The following is an 18393-nucleotide window of genomic DNA, read 5'->3' as shown; positions in this document are numbered from 1 at the left end:
ATGAAAAACGACAAATACCAAGGATCAGTGATATAAGAACTGATGTCTAATTAATACCTTAGCAAAATAGTTAAGTTTAACGTAATATATTTTTTCCATGAAAGAAGGCTCACACTACAATGTTTGGCATTATGATCTGTTTGTAAATCATAAGATTTAGTCATATCAATCCCTTTTTGTAGGGAAAGCAACTGAAGGAAAAAATCAACAGCAGATGGAAGATTTATGTATGTTATTGCATATTCTGGCTAATTTTCATCCGGTTTTGTCAAGTCTGAAAGCCTGATTATATGCTGGCTGTGTATTTAGATCATCCTCAATTGTAGGTTGTCCACGAATATTAAACATTCTTCTTCTTTTCAAAATGGAAATCTAGAACATACCTTGGTAAAATCCCCATTCACTCCCACTATGTACAAATGCATAGTTCAGATTAAATGTTTTCCAATTCCATTCTAACCTAGTAAAGATGTACAAGAAATTAGACAATATATCTTACCTGGCTGTTTATTGGCACAAGGGTAACTGCAAAACTCTTGCCCTCTTCTACAGTTATGCTTCTTACATGTCCTCCAGAGAAAGACACTTGCTTCTTCTCATCAAATGATGTGATCAGATATGTCACAGACAGAGTGCCAAATGTCCCTGCATTCCTAGTAATGTTAATTTGAAGGTGGCGACTCAGATCAGGTTGCACTATTACAGACTGTAAATGAGCGGATATGGCCAGAACACCATGAGGATCATCATTTGCAGCAACAGTAAACCTGGAGGTATCTTTGCCTTCCTCCAGCTCTGCACCACCTTCTACAGAAGTGAGTTTTAATGCATAGTTTTCATCTAGTTCTGGTATGTCATCTGGCAGCAACTCAATCACAATCTGAGATACTGTATGCGCATCAGGAATAATGACAAACCCACTGGTTAAATGGAAGTCTCCTGTTATATCAGAGTCACTGCTCAGTTCCCAGTGTACCTTAAAAATAAACAAGAAGGGTGCTGTTACACTTAACAGTAGCATAGTGCATTTAGCAATCTTCATTTAGTGCCATGCATTCCCATATTTTAGTGCATTCGTTAGCTGGCCGTGATAAAATAATGCATTAACAAAAAATATGTGAAGGAATATTATGGTATGTTACTGTATACAGACAGTCTAGCATTTATTTCATATGCACATAACTGGGCAAGTGCATTGCCAAGTGAAAATTGTCAGTTAAATTATTTAATTATTTTATTTATCATTTGTTAACTGGGTGGATGACCTGGTCTGAAGACCCTTTTTGGCCAGTTCCCATGAGAGAGATTATATGACACAATAAAAATGGTATTTATATCACCAGTATGAGATACATAAAAATATGATATTTACACAAGCAATATTTGATGGCCCATTTCAAATTCAGAACATGTAACACACTATGATGCAAGACAAAGATGGAAACATTAGCCATAATTAATAAAGCATCTATACTGAGTGAAACTGTAATGTGTAAAAGTACTGTTAAATGTTTTACATCATCCTTTTTCTTTTACTGTGCTTCTGTCAAAAATTTTTTTCATAATGTTTCTGATCTAAAGACCAAACCAACAAGTAAAAAGATCATACAGACAAACCAATTAGTAAAATCTACAAGAAAAGCCTAGCCAGGCTAGTGTTTTCACTATGTGATACCTTAAGCCTCCTGTAACAGAAGCCATGGGATAAATGCAAATGACTCCTTAAGGACATGAAGTGTTTCAGCTATATGGTTTCTCATTGCTAATACATACATACATACATACATACATGTATACATACAAACAAATATTTCAAGCACTGGCAGTAAAGACCTTCTAGCCTGCCAATATACCAAAAACACGTGTTCCCATAATAAGTGTTCAGGCTGCTCTTAAGAATATCCAAACTAGTACCTGGCTTTAATGTAATTTGGTAGTCTGTTCCATGCATCAGCTGCTCTCTCAGATAACCAATTAGTACATTTCTCATTCCTTTAGAATCTTCTATGTAGGTTATCTGATGATTCTCTAGTACTTTTCGATAACCCCAAACATTCCCAGAGGTAGTTGTCTAAAATGCCCTATATACCTCAATAAGATCTCCTCTTCGATATCTACAACAGACGCTGTACAAGTTCAGATATTTTAGTCTTTCATAATAACTTACATTTCCAGATCCACGCATGTCCTTGGTATATTTTCACTGTACTTTTTCCAGTTTACTCATGCTTGTTTTCTTATATGGTTTCCATATTGTTATTCCATACTCAAGTTTGGGTCTAATGTAACTAACAAAAATGACATAATTTCTGATTTCCTAGACACTATAAATCTTTTTATACAACCTATAGTTCTATAACTATCATTAACCAATTAGTTGATATGATTAGAAAAACTCAAATCTGGATCTAACCATATACTCAGGTCCTTAATTGAATCTACAGTTTCAATCACTGTGTGCTGTATTAAATATTCGCCTTTCAATTTATGTCTCCCAAATCTCATATGCTTAGGTTTGATGAATTCATAAGCATATTACTTTCTTGTGTCCAAATGGTCAATTTAGTCAAATTCTTTTGGAGACATGCCTTATGTGTATTACATGAAATCAGTTTAACCAATTTCAGGTCATCTAAACACAGACTGTAGAAAACCTGAAAAGAAAAGTCCATGACATTTTCCTTTTTTTCATTTTTATGTCTTTAACGATTCATTCAAGTTCATAAAGCCAAAAGCCATTAGCTGTGGACATGCATACTTCCACCTTCTTATAACCTCTTCATCACAGAATAAGTGCACTGTTAAGCTATACATCAGAAACACAGGGTCCTGAAACACATCTGATGTCCATAATAATTAAGGTGTCTGCAAAATATTTCAACTAACATCCAAATCAATGAGTAAAAATGTCACGCAGACAAACCAATTATCAAAAAACTACAAGAAAAACCTAACCAAGTTAGAGTCTTCACTGTGTGATACCTTAAACCTCCTATATTAGAGGCCCATGGGATATATGCAAATAAACCAGTAAGGAGATCAAGTGTTTCAGTTTTGCTTGGCTATGTTTTTCTGATCTATGGACTTAAATAATCATATGCAGTAGCTTGCATTGTTTTAGAAAATGTAAGCTGTACAAGTTAAATTCCTTAACATGCAGAATATATTAACTACCTGTTTACAGCACAGCAAAGCAATTCATGATTGGCATTTATCAGACCTGTCAATGAGTACAATGCTCCCTGTGGTACGTACCTAAACAGGCATATCCAACAACTGGAACTTCCACAGAGGTTCCTCACTAAAAGAATACAGGGCATAAGTAAAATGTCCTATGCATACTGTCACGAGGCCCTGTCCCTGTATTCTGTCTCCTACAGGCTTTTGAGGGGAAATCTATGCTTGGCATACAGGGCACTGTGAGACCCCACTCTGATGGACTTCCTGAATATCCACAAAACAAACAGCTCCAGAATTACATGTTCTAAAGACTTAAACCTTGTTTGTGATATAAATATGACGTGTTGGAGAGACAGGTATGTATACCAGAGACTACTCCATCTATGGAACAGGCTCCCTATCCATGTGAAGCAGAGTTCCTACATAAACCAATTCAAGTGCAACTTGGACAATTGGATGGGATACTGGAAATTCATGCCTGGTTTGGCACCTATGTCTCTAATGGACACAGTCAACCTGTAAATGGTTCATCTCGCAGGCCCCTGCTTACACTTAATCAAGGGCATGGCTTGGATGGCACATTGAAAGCAGCAGAGTTCTGGAGCTCTGCAGTCTTCATTTTTTCCTGACAGGATTTTTTATTTAATTTCACCCACAAATATCTGAAACTACTAAAATCAGATTCTGGAACTCGTAAGCTACAAGTTGGTATAATTTTACACTAAAATTTTCATATTTTCCTGTCAAACTTTTGAATAGAAGGGACATTGAAACCACATTCACAAAGATGAGCAGCTCCAAATTTTCTCAGCAAGAAACTGCAATGCAGAAAGAAATACAGGCAATCCTTGCTACAGTTCAAGATTTGGTGGGCAAAATAGACAAATTAAGCTTAAAAGTGAACAATATAAAAGAAGATGCCATGAAACAAATAACCTTATTAAATGAAGTCCTTAAACAACAAACTACCCAGATTTCTGCTTTGGAAGATTAACAGAAAGATATAGACTACAGATTAACAGAAAGAGAGAAAAAGAGACATTCTTCTTCAAGAAAACACCAGAGTCGTTAAAAATGGACAACACTGAGAATAGAACCAGGAGAAACAACATAAGAATCTATGGCATCCAAGAGAAGATGGAGGGGGACAATATAATTAATTTCCTTACTTTTTGGATTCCTAAAGTCCTAAACCTACCTGAAGCACTATCCTTCAGGATAGAAAGGGCACACATGTCTTTAACTACTTCTGTATCCAGTAAAAAGAGCTGTCCAAGATCTATTATTGTAAGATTTAACTCCACTCAAGACAACAACCTTGTTTTAAGAACTGACTGGTCCCTTGCTCCATTAAAAATTGGTGACCAAACTATCAAGTTTAACAATGACTTTCCACCCCTTGTAATGTCCAAAAGAAGAGCATGTGTCCTTCTAATAAAATCACTAAAAAGGAAGGAATCAAAGCACAACTCGTATTCCAGGCAAGAATAAGACTATCCCTGTCAGAAGGAAAGAAAACTTTTGATTCTTTCAAAGAAGCATCCACATTTGTCCAAAAAAGAACCTTTTAATTTAACCTAAACCCATGGATTCTTCAACGAACTTAAAAAGACAAGCTTCAAAAATGAGTGGAGTATTAAAGAAAAAAAGAAACCCAGAGACAAATGATTATACATAGCTTCACATTTCATGCAAGTTTTTGTTTTCTCCCTTCTAAATAATGTGAAATCACACACACAAGGTAATGTCACTTTTTTCTCTCCTGTTATCTTTTCCTCAACAATGCTAACTTTATAGGTAATATATATTATTCGAAATTCAAGTAATTTAAAATTGTATCCAACTGCAAACTATTTTATGTTTTTATCTCTTTATATACATGGCATAGCACTAGTGAAATGGTATACAATCACTTACTCATTTCACATATGTATATATATTTCTTTTACATCTTATACTTACTTTTTCATGTATGTGCCTTCCCTTTCTGTTTTAGTACTAGTATCATAGTATTTAATCACTGCAGGAGAGAAAATGCTTACTGTGTTACTATTAAGCAATTAAAAAGAAAGTGGTGGCATTTTATTATTGTATATACATGTACTATTTAACTGAGCTTCTGCAATGTGCTCCATTTAGCTAATATATCTTATAGCTGTGCATGGTTGGTAATTTGTTGCCTTTATTTTAAATATTCAACATTTTACAAGTTATGCTTAAAAGCTTTACTTCACTGGAAAATTCCCACCTACTTACTTTTTTTATGGAATTTTGACAACTTTTGTGAGAAACTCAAGCTTCTAAAGGCTTCAGTTAGCTCACAGATTCATGAGAAATAATCTGTGCTGTCTTCTAAGAAGTAGGTATAAGCTCTAAATCTGTTTATCTTCATTGAACTCTCACAGCCAATCAGATTCAAGAATGATTGCTTGAACTGTGTTTTCATACATTTAGCAATTATTTTTCATCTAAAAAGTCTTATAAGTATATGCTTTACTGTAAATAGTGATTTATTTAATCTGAATTACATTTATATTTAAATAAGAATTACAAATATGCTTCTGACAGTGACAGTTTTAAATGCATCCTTTTCCGTCTGCTTTAATGACATTACAGTCCTGTATTTACTAATAGCAATAAACAATTATTAAGATTAATCAATTTATCTTAGTCTGTTTAGATAAAAAGAATTTTAAGAAATTGTATACAGCTTCATGTTCTTAGTTCATGCATACACAGCGGCTGGGATTCGATAAAGCTTATATGGAGCAAAATTCTGAGTCTGAATAGTGTAGCCACTATAGCATGGAATATGGCTGCCGAGCAATCCAGTAAACAAGGTTGGGGGCACGCACGAGCCTCCCAGCACTATTATGACATGGATGCAAACCATGCAAATGAGGTGAATTAGCGATTCAGAAAGCAGACAGGCATCCATGTCAGAGCCGTGTCCGCTATAGAAATGCATTCAGATTCGTCAAAAATCAAAACAGGGGCATGACAGCTCAAAGTAAAGCATGTATTATAAGTATTAGGCATGCCAATGGTCAAAAATATGGCCATTGGCATGGAAAACTGTTTCAAAATAATAAAAGTCAAAGTTAATTTTTTGGGGGGGCTAATTTCAGCTGTATAAGAGTAGTGAAGCAGCATGCAAACTAGATTGTGCAGAAAATTTAAAAAAATGTAAAAAGACAATTTTATGTGAAAGATGTCTTTTGCCATCATAGTGGGTAGCATGCATAACCAAAATAATAACAGATAACAGTGGTAGCTAAAGACATAGGCTCCGGAATAGTGCTGTAACAAAGGACAAAGGCAGTGGGGTATGCAAATGAGCTAAAGTTATTGAATAGCAAAATGGGAGACTGTTGTCTGATACACCTAACTGTGCAAGAGCTATAATGTGGTGGTGTAAGCAGGAGAAGCAGCTGACATCAAAAGGAGGTGTGTCATGCTTGGTGTAAGCACATTGGAGCTTTGCAGCTCCTATTTGTGCTCAGCTAAGCACAGCTAAGCAAGGGGGTGTGTCTGAGGCTGCTTAGCTGTGCTTAGCTCTTCCAAGAAATGAGAAGTGTGTTCATGTCCAGTGGAGGGCCTTTTCTTCTCAGCAATATGTACACTTGCTAAAACAGTTTGTGTGGTGCGCCGAGTGAGCAGTGGGTTTGCGCAGCTCGCCACTGGGCTTACAAGGGACAGAAATGGGAAGAAAAAAATGGGAAATAGCAAAATAAAGGCACTCAAGTACAAATAATATAGCTGGCAGGTGGAATGTATCATAGTCAGCTAATCAAACAGGCAGCATTTGCAGCACAACAGTATAAAGTATGCAAACACCTTTCAGTCTGTTTTTTCCCCACAAACCCTGCACCATTGGTGTACACAATTGGGAATCTTAACTGACAAAATCTTAGGGCTTGCTGTCGCTTTGTTACATTAGTATGTGCTAGAGACTGAGGGCAGTGAGGAGGATAATGCTGAGAGTCATCCCAGACTGAGGAGGAAGAGACGAGTGTTCAGCCACAGGGTAACCTACCAGGGACTACATGATCGGGAGATATTTGAGTGCTAAAGGGTGGACAGGGACTTACTTCAGCAACTCAGTGAGCTGTGCTCACCTCACATCAGAGCCAGAGCCAACAGAGTGGAACCCATCCCAGTTGAAACCAAGGTATGTGTAGCCTTAAGAATATTAGCTACAGGTACCTTCCAAAGATCTACTGGGGACATCATGGGGGTCTCATAGGCATCTGCATCAAGGGTGAAGATGGTAGAGTCTATGTCAACCGCAAGGGCTATCACTCCATGAACTGCCAGGTCATGTACAATGCCCAAGACATTATCATAAGCTGTCAGCCCTGGTAGTTATCATGACTCCCACATCTGGCATGCCTCACAGCTGTACCTAGCATTTGGCAGGGGGGGCATCCCATATGGCCCTCTGGTGGGGGATGCGACTATGCACTGAAGTCATGGATGACGATACTCATCAAAAATGCACACACACACACACACACACACACACACACACACACACACACACACACACACACACACACACACACACACACACACATACGCACACACACACATACACACACTGAAGAATGCCATAATGAGGCACACACACCAACCAGGAACATTACAGACCATGTGTTTGGGATGCTCAAGTCACAGTTCCACTGCCTTGACAAATCTATTGGATCCCTGCAGTACTCTCCAGCCACATGTGCACACATGTTCATAGTACGTGCCATGCTACACAATATGATCCTGCAGAAACAGCTACAGCAGGAACATCATGGGGAAGGGCCACGCAGCCCCCCACCATTGCCAAGGCCCCCACAGGCACAGGGGGACTCAGAGGAGGAGACACCTGAGCCTGCTCCTGTAGGCAGATGGAGGCATGCCCAGTATCCCCAGACCTTGGCAAAGAGGCAACACATAGTATGCACACTGACACTGAAGGGACCCAGGGACTGACACATTTCTCTGACTTGCACACACAGTAAAGTGGATGCCACACACATCACACTACCTGTATCTTACCATGTATAGGCTGTGTACTGCATGCATCTGACAGAGCCAGCCCTCAATCACCATCTTCACAACTGCCTCTGGCACAAGGTAAGTCAGTTTTCTTAACAATAAATGACTGGAGTAATACACTGTAGTAGCATAGCTATGGTATCGCTACATGAATGCAAGGGAATGGGGTGGCCTATTAGGATAGCAGCAGACAACTGACAGCTATGTGGGACAACAGGAAATATCTGCCCAATACTGGCTTCCCCAGAGTATGCAGTAGTCCCCTAGGTGACAAATCTCACTGCAGTATATGTGGGGGGCTAACTAACTGGGGAGGGTCATAGGTCACATGCATGGATGTCAATGTGAGGGTCCCATACTCACCCCTCAGTCTCACCCAGCAAGCAAGCCATAGAAAAACATAAAGAACATAAAAACGTTAAGAAGGTTTGTGGTTTGCACTATTGTGGCAGGACAGGAAGCTTACATCCTTCTAAGTTGGGAGTTGCTGATTGAGGGCTTAGTGTCTGTTATTCTAAGACTGTATTAGTTCTGGTTTAAGCACTTGGGCTTTGGGTCAGTTATTTTACACTAAGAAGGTGTGGTCTGCACTCTTGTGGGAGGAGAGGATAGATTCTGCCCTTCTGAGTTGGGAGTTTCTGGTTAAAGGCTTGTTGTGCCTGCTTACATGAACTATTTCTTTCTGAAATCGGTACGCCTTGTTTGCTGCAGCATTGACTAAATTCAGACCTGCTGAGTCTAGCTTTGATTGTATAACTTGAGCACTAATCCAGCCCATCTTTTCTGGAGATGGTTCCCCTGCACCCTAGTGGCAGGAGTGTGCAGTTAGAACTTGTCTGATTGAAGGCTGTTGAAATGGGGCTCAGTTTTCAGCTTTTTATTGGTTAATTTGTTTAAATCAGTTTGCTCATTTGCTACTGTTATATTAAAAAAAAATACACTTTATGCATCGCCACTTAGCTAGGGTTAAACTATTTCTGGCGCCATAAAGTCTGCTCTTTAAATTTTCCATTAGAACTAGCCAGTTTATTAGTTTTAGCACTCAAATATGTTTCTTTGAGCTTAGCACTTGTTCAGAACTCATTGAAAGCACTAAATAAGCTACAAATTACTACAGCACTCAACTTTCCTCACTTGTCTAGAAGAAAACAGTTTTTAGTACTTAAGCACCTATCCAGGCATGTCTAAGGGTCAGCTCCCGGAGTTTTCTCCTATCTACCTGATGAATCTGGGCATCTTGGGGCATGCAGCAATTGCCTCATGTACACAGACAACCCTCTCCTCCTACCCCCCAACACTACAACCTGTGAGAGATGCACGTATATAGCCAAACTGGAAGTAAAGCTCTCTTCACCCAAGACTGGACTAGACAGTCAAGAGGAGAAGGTAAGCACTTGCAACACACCACACTCATCACATAGTCCCTCAAAACCTACACCACCAAAACACACACATAGCAACACAAAACACATACCTACATTCATGGAGGCTCTCAATAAAAATCTGCTAAAGCAACAGAGGCCTCCAAAGCAGAAACGCATGCAACCTCCACCCCCTAACACAACCCAAATGACACATAGCCCACAAACTCTGTGTGCCACTCAATCACAGCCCATAAAGCATTACAACGTACTCAACACTCTTGTCATAGCTGACTCTATAGTCAGGCACACTGATGTCCACTCACCAGGCTAAACAAGGAGAAAGTTACTATCAGCTGCCTGTCTGGTGCCAGGATCAGCCACATAACACACACACTCAGGTCACTCCACAACAAGTACAGATATGACTCTGTCATTGTCCATGTTGGTGTGAATGACCTGAGATGTACGTCCCTGGACTACATGAAAAGAGACATGAAGGAGCTGTCCGATCTTGTAGCCCAGGCAGGTATGATCCTAGCCCTGAGTAGCATCCTGCCATCACCTAGAATTATACCACAGTACAAGGACAAAATGATTGACTTCAACAATTGACTAAGCTTCTGGTGTTATTCTAAGGGGATCCAGAATCTGTCTGCCTGGGTTGACATGATTGACAGACCACGATGCTTTGCCAGAGATGGCCTGCACTTGTCGTCCTTGGGATTCTGGATACTGGCTAAGTCTCTTGCCACCCCTATAGTGCCATTTTTAGGAAAGATTCAAATGACAAATTCACCACCGTAACAGGTACAAGCAAGCAAAATCTAAGGGTAATGCTACTCAATGCTAGAAGTCTACATCTCAAAATGCATTCACTCAAGGCATTCCTTAAAATGGAGAACATCGACATCTGTGCAGTAACAGAGACCTGGTTCAAGGCTCCAGAGAGCACCCCTGCATTACCAGGCTATAATTCATACCACAAACCAAGTGAAAAAATAAACTGAGAATGTCCAAATAAACGTTGCAGGCTCTGATTTAATCCACCAGGAAGTTACTTTATTGCAATAAAGTTAGCACTTTCATTTTACTACTGTGAGTAAAACTTTGTCAGACAACAAAAGAATAGACTTGGACCCTTAAATAGGTAACACACCCTCATAAACAAATTGATCAATTAAACATTAAAGTTCACCCATCAAATAAAATAAAGATCCATGTTAATACATCGATTTTTAAGAACATGCACCTCATAAGTAATTTATCAATATATATACATATATATATATATATATATATATATATATATATATACATATATATATATATATATATATATATATATGAAACATTTGTTAAAGTGTAATAAAATACATAAGGAAACTGTTAAGAATGAATGTGGATAAAAAATGCAAATAGGTAGCAATGGTTAGAATGAGTGGATGTGAAACTAAAAATCTCCTAGGGAACAACCTTAAAAAACATTACAATACAATAAAAATGAATTTGAAATATATGCTGAAAATATATATGTTAAAAATATACATATACATATACATATATATATGCTTAGATTCCACCAATGAGCCTTTTACCAGTGTACATTTTGAGATTATTATTTATTTGTTATATTATTTTTTTAGAGTATTTTTTACACATATTTTTATATATTTATATATATTTTATGATAATTTTTCTCATAACCATCTTACAATTACTTTGTGGACACTGCCATTTTTAGTATTGTCTGGATGAGTATTTGAAATATCAGATCATAAGAAGGTTTATAGTAATAGTGGATTTGTGGATATCGGTAGAATCTAAGCATATGTGTATGTATATTTTTAACGTATATTTTCAGCATATATTTTTAACGCATTTTTATCATATTGTAATGTTTTTTAAGGTTGTCCCCTAGGAGATTTTTAGTTTCACGTCCACACATTCTAACCATTGCTACCTATTTGCATTTTTTACCCACTCCTCATTTCTTGATACACTGGAAACACCTTAATAATGGGCGATTTCAACTACCCCACCATTAACTGGGAAAACTACTCATGTACCAACTCTTTTGCTCAACGTTTTCTGGAATTCATAAATTCCAACGCCTTGGATCAACTTATCCACACCCCCATCAGAGGCAGCAATATCCTAGACCTGGTCATTGCCAACATGGGCGACCAGTGTTCCACACCAGAGGTTAATTCCTTGTTGGTCAGATCTGACCACAAGCTAATCAGCCTAGACATCCACATCCCGCCCCCACCCCCCATTAGTGAAACCACCGTAAAAAAATTCTCCAAAGCCAACTTCACACTTCTTAAGACAGAAGTGTCAAACTTCACGACGCCCATGCAGACGGACAGTAGAGGAACGACTGCTGAATCCTACACAAATGCACTTTATAAGCACTTACATGAGAGCATGGATTGTTCTATCCCTAACAGAACAAAGATGCTATCCTCCAAAAAAAAGGAAGCCAATCTGTTGGTCCCCTGCCATAAACAAACTTTACAACAGAAGAAAGAAACTATTGCAAAAAAGAGTAAAATCCCATGACTGGAAGAACTCCCTGGTCAGCCTCAGTAAGAAGCTGAGATCCCTCATAAAATCCTCCAAAGCTAGTTATGAAAACAAAATTGCCACTGATTCTAAAGACAACCACAAAGCATTTTATAGCTATGTCAAGAATCTCAATGGCAACACTCAGATCTGCTCTGAGTTACAGCACAATGGCACTAAATATGCAGAACCAACTGATATTGCCAACATCCTGGCAGACAGGTTCAGTGCTAATTTTATCCCCACTCACCCCCTAAAGGGCCCATCTCTATACCGGAAAAATGAAAAGTTTCCATAATCATGGCTGCACAGGTAAAAAAGCACACTCTCTAAAGCCAAGAACACAGCATCCATGGGACCTGACAACATACCAGGCTGCGTTCTACATGAACTACAAAATAAACTGGCACCCCACATAAGCACCATGTTCAATCATAGCCTCACCTCAGGCTTTGTGCTCACTGAATGGCACACAGTGACGGTTATCCCACTCCACAAAGGGGGAGCCACCACGGACCCCGGGAACTACCCCCCATTAGCCTAATGAGACTTGTCTCAAAGGCCATTGAACGTATCATCATGGAACTTATAAACAAAGACATTGGTAATCTCCACACTCTGGACCCCACCAAGTTCGGGTTTGTAAAAGGCAGATCATGTCTCCTAAACCTGACTGACTTCTTTGAAGCAGTCACCAAAGCTGTAGAAGAGGGTAAGGTTGTTCACACTGTCTAGCCAGATCTCGCCAAGGCTTTTGATACCATCCCCCACTCTGGAATTATAGATAAACTCGCTAAACTAGGTATAACTCCCTATGTCACAAGATGGGTTCACTGACAGAACCCACAATGTGAAAGTAGCAGACTCCAAATCCGACTTCAGACCAGTGACATGTAGAGGACCACAGGGTCCAGTCCTGGGTCCTCTCTTGTTAGGTATCTACTTTTCTGAAGTACAGGCTAACACAGAAGGTCTTTGGCTAATGAAGTTCACAGATGACTGCAAACTAGGAGCCATAACTGAAACTCCTAATGATGTGGACATCCTACAAAAGGGCCTCACTGAGACAGATGCCTGGCGTCAAAGCCATGGCCTCAAGCTCAAGGCCAAAAAGTGCATTGTCATCCCCTTTGGTAAAAACTCTGTACCCATGAGCTACCACATAGGTAGTAGTCTACTTAACACCGAAAGTGTGATAAGAGACCTTGGGACACAGGTGTACAGTAGTCTCTCCTTTGATAATCACATCACCACAGTAGTCAGGCAATCCTTCTATGTGGCACACCTCATCACAAAAGGTTTCTCATCCAGGAAAAAAGAGGTCATTGTTCCCCTCTACTTGTCACTCATTAGACCTTTTATAGAGTACAACACCCCTTTTGGTATGTACCTCACAAGACATCTACAACAACTGAAAAGGCCGCCAAAATACCTCACAAAGAGGATTACCGGCCTTAAAAAGATGCCCTACACAGACCGTCTCAAAAAACTCCAGCTTTACTCCGTCACATATCGCCTTCTCAGAGGCGATCTCTGCTTAACATACAAAGCTATGTCAAACCCAGAGCTGTTGGACATGTTCCACTTAAAGAAATCCCAATCCCTCCAAGGAACATGCTCTAGGGACCTAAACATTGTCACCACAATAAACAGAACATGCTGGAGGGATAGATTCCTGTCCCAGAGACTTCTGATACTCTGGAACAAACTACCTATCTATATCAAACAAAGCTCCTCATTAGTACTCTTCAAGAAACATCTTGATGATTGGATGGGAAATAGGAAATTCACCCCAGGGTCACCTCTTTTCTTGGGTGGTGAAAGCCAGGGTACCTTTTTGGCTAGACTTGTATAGGCCCTAGGGCCGATAGCCTTGTACCTACCTATGAACCTATAAGAAATGTCCATCAAAGGCCCACAAATGGGGATAATGATGAAATATTGTCATACAGACTTATACAGTGATATCACAGCAGGTCTTGCAGTTGCAGTAAGGATCTGAAGGGTAAGAAGTCTGAAACCCAAATGTCTGCCATTACAGTCTAACTTGTGGTCTTCAATGATATGCCTGTAGTCTCCAAGACAGGCAAAATACTATGCTAAATGGAGCCAAAATGTAAAGGGAACATCAGCATAGTCTGTGCAAATGTGTGCCCCCCACACACCCATGTTCCCATAGAAATGCAGTAACAGTAATGTTTGTAGGGTATTAGCAGCACAGCACACATTCTCATGGCTGTCCCAATCAACTTGATAACTTGTTACATGTTCACAATATGCAGGGGTCAATGAGCTATGTATATGTGTGGTCAATACTGTTAGTATGTGGCCTGCACTTACTCCTGTTTGTTGTGTCTTGGTGGCCTAAGTACAGTACTGTGGTTGACAGGGTCCCTATTCCAGGAACTGCAGTGCCAACTATTCTGCATGTAAAATACAGCTACAGTAGGAGTTGTACACACTATCTAGACATCAATATCTGTTACTGCAGGAAAGCTGGACAGGTCAGGGACAGGGGGCTACACATATGGACAGTACACAGCTCAGAGTAACCTACACAGTGCCTAGCATACCCCTCAACTGTACAGACTTTTTGCAGAATGTCCAGAGCTTTGCATCATATTTATGGTCTCTTTATCATGAAATTGTGTTTTTATGGCAAATCACTGGCAAATCACAAAAGACTAAAGTCAGAAAATAATGACAGATTGTAGCTTCAGACTTCATACCCTTTAGAAAAATGCATGCTAATGCAAAACCTGTTGTATCATCTTTCTAGGTGTGTAAGGCCAATAGTTAATAATGGTCCCTATATGTAGGCTTTTGTCTCCAAATTACTTATGGCATTGTCCAGATGTCTGGCTCTAAAAATTCGGGAGGGATGGTGCCTAGTAGGACAACAGGTACCTGAAGGTCAGTGTACTACAGGTTATAAAAGGCTGCCAACTTACTGTGTCAGCACTGACAACATGTCACTGGCCAACATCCATACCCCTGGAATGACAGGTTGTCACAGAAGGAGCACAAGTATGCCTTGTATAGCTGGTTCTGATTGTCCTAACGTTGCATTTGGCTGCCAACTATTTGCAAAACAAGAAAGGGTCATGGTAAAACATCAGTGGCAGACAATGGGGAAGCAGATGTCATGCTCATAACTGAAAGCAAGAAAATACCAAACTGGTCTCCCAACTGTCTCTGTTTGGTAGAACAGCATTAACACCCTGTCCCCATGTGTGGGCCTTTGTCAGACTGTCACATATGGGCCTGTCCAGATGTCAGTCTGTGACGGTTTGACAGCTAGGCCAATATGTAGCCTCATAATAACATATAGCAACACAAACCATCTGAGGACCACAGCAAATGTAGTGATGAAATGATGGACAACCTGCTGAATAGGTACACTCAGAAATGTGAAGTCCATAACCTTGTGTGTGATGTTACAGCATTTACCCCACTCACACCAGAATTACAAATACATAACAGCAGCCACTGTGTGCAAAGCCTGTGACTGGACTACAGAAGGACAAAGAGACACACATAAGGGGAAGGGGAACCACTGTCCAAACAAATGGAGAATATGCACATCAGAACAAATTGTGCAGTAACATAGGTGCCATGCAGTGTATGGAGTCAGGAAACATCACCTGTAAATACACAACACACACACACACATGTAAGGGGAGGTCTGCAACAAAACCCAAACCCAAACAAAGGACACCTCAGAGGCAAGAACACATGAGAACTCCACAGACCTACACATCACAGACCATGCAGACTCCATACACCAGGGTCTTGCAAACACTAAGGTCTTACCATTAACCCAGCATATAACTTATAGAAGACTCCACTGGGAGAAACACAGATGTGCCTCTCACCAGGCAGGATGAGGAAAAGTCACAGTCACGTTTGTCAGGTGCCATAATCTGCCATACCACATATGCACTCAAGTCACTCCACAACAGGTACGGGTATCATTCTGGCCTGGTCCATGGCGGTGTGAACAATGCCAGATGTACCTACCTGGACTATAGGAAGACAGCCATGATTCAGCTTGCTGAATATGTGTCCTATGCAGGTATGTCCCTAGCCTTAAGCAGCAGTCTGCTGTCACCCAGAATGATGGCTCAATACAAACAGAAAATGATTGTCAGTAACACTTGACTCCCTCACTAGTGTCATCCCAGGGGAATCCACTACCTGGCAGCCTGGGAACATATGATCGACAGATCACACTGCCTTGCTAGTGATGGCTTGCATCTGTCTCACTTGGTCTTCGGGCCTCTGGCAAAGGGCCTTACCTCCCCCATAGTGCCTTTATAGGGAAAGTCAGGTCCATACTACCAACATAAAACACTCAATAAAACACAAATTAAAGGCCATGCCGCTAAATGCTAGGTGTTTAAACAGGAAAATGCACTAATTGCAAGCAGTCATAACCCTGAAAGATGGTGACATGTATGCACTCACAGAAACCTGGCCCACAGTCGTCAACAGAAACCCATCCTTACCTGATCACTAATCCTATCCTACAGCCAGACCCCAAAATGTGGGCAGCAAAGCCAAAGGAGGTGGCGTATAAATATATATTAGACAGACACACATCTCAAGGCTGGTCAAACAGTCTAAAACACACGAGACACTCCAAGTGCAGTCAACTGTCAGCAAGACCCCTATGCAAATTATATGTAGCTATAGACCAACATAGCTGATTCAGGACACCCACCCTACATATCTTGCCCTCTAAAAATCTATCAAGATTCCACCCATCACCCTGATCCTGGCTGACATATATTACCCAAACATTGATTGGGAATCCAACCATGCCAGAACAGAAATGCACAGAGATGCCCCCATCTTATCAATGCTACATCTGTAGGACAGCCACTTGATACCCCCACAAGATGTGATACCTATGTCAGACTTGGCAGTGACCAACTTGATCAACCACTGCAGCACCTCTGTGGTATCATCCTCCCTGGCAAGATCCAACAGAAAAGTGGTCACATGTCATATCATCATCTCTTCTGACCCACCTCTACCCTTGGTAAAAGGAAAATGTCCCACAAGCTGATCACAACTACCAGAGGGATGGTATAAACAGTGGAACAGCCACCTACCCCAGTAGATGAACAGGCACCAAATTCTGAATGTACACAAAACTAGCATGCCAGCATATAGATAGAGGTGCACGGAATCAGGAATACCTGACCGGACAACATCACCATCTGCAAGGGAGAGTAAACCTGTCTTCAAACATCTTCAATAAAGTAACTATATACCAGATGGATAATATTGCTGTCCAGGACCAAGAAGGAGCAGGTCCACAATTGGAAGTAATCACCCCTTAGCCTGAACAAACAAATAACAGGACCAGTTAAATCCACTAAAGGCAACTCTGAGTCCAAATTGCCCACATCTAAGACAATCATAAGGCCTTCCTCACATATGTCTGCATTCCCAAAGGAAGCTCCCAGATCTGTGCAGAACAGGTTGTCAAGGATACCACAGCCACAAATGCTGTAGATATAGCCACTCCACTGGCTGACAGATTAATTGGAAATGACTCCCCTCTGCCCCCTATCAGAAAAGCAGGACATCCCCACTACCTGAACACCCAGCCCTTATCACTAGGGAGGAGGGCATCACTGCCCTCTCAAAGTCAAGATGAAAGCCTCCATTGGACCTGAATACATCCCAGGCTGCAAACTACATGAACCCATGAATGAACTGGCAGCATCATTATGCACCCTACACACCTAAAGCCTGAGTACTGTCTATATCACAGTCGAGTGGTGGACAGCCACTGTCATCCCTTTACACCAGGGTAGAGTGTTCACTAATCCAGAAAATTAAAGTCCCATCAGCCTAACTAGCCTGATCTGCAAGGCCATGCAATGGATTATTGCAGATCACATTAACAGGGACATTGGCAAAATCCAAATACATTACCCTACACAGTCTGCCATCCTCAGGGGAGGTATGTCAGTGAACTCTGGATGACTTCCCTGAGGCAGCCAACAAAGGCATGGATGAGGGAATGATGGTACACTCTGGCCACCATGGCCTGGCCGAAGCCTTAAACACAATTCCCCACTTGCCCTTAATACATGAATTCTGTCAGCTAGGCAGCAATCCATATGTTACCAGATGGGCATGAAACTGCTGCATTGATAAAACCCACATAATCATAATAGGGATAGCTGGCTCAAAGTGTATACCCATAATGAGTGGCATA

The 18393-nt window shown here is 40.5% G+C and overlaps 1 protein-coding gene across 1 annotated transcript in view; it reads right to left on the bottom strand.

Annotated features, from left to right (window-relative positions):
- Positions 1-18393, bottom strand: part of ADGRV1 (adhesion G protein-coupled receptor V1) — a 3979741-nt gene that overhangs the window by 2158448 nt on the left and 1802900 nt on the right. The window contains exon 70 of the mRNA XM_044064182.1: positions 500-976. Within this exon, the coding sequence (XP_043920117.1) occupies positions 500-976 (477 nt within the window). The remainder of the gene's footprint in view (positions 1-499; positions 977-18393) is intronic.

This window comes from Protopterus annectens, chromosome 2.part2, assembly GCF_019279795.1.
Source record: "Protopterus annectens isolate FY-2018-M chromosome 2.part2, PAN1.0, whole genome shotgun sequence".
Lineage (NCBI taxonomy): Eukaryota > Metazoa > Chordata > Ceratodontiformes > Protopteridae > Protopterus > Protopterus annectens.
This window is presented reverse-complemented; position numbering and strand designations above follow the sequence as displayed.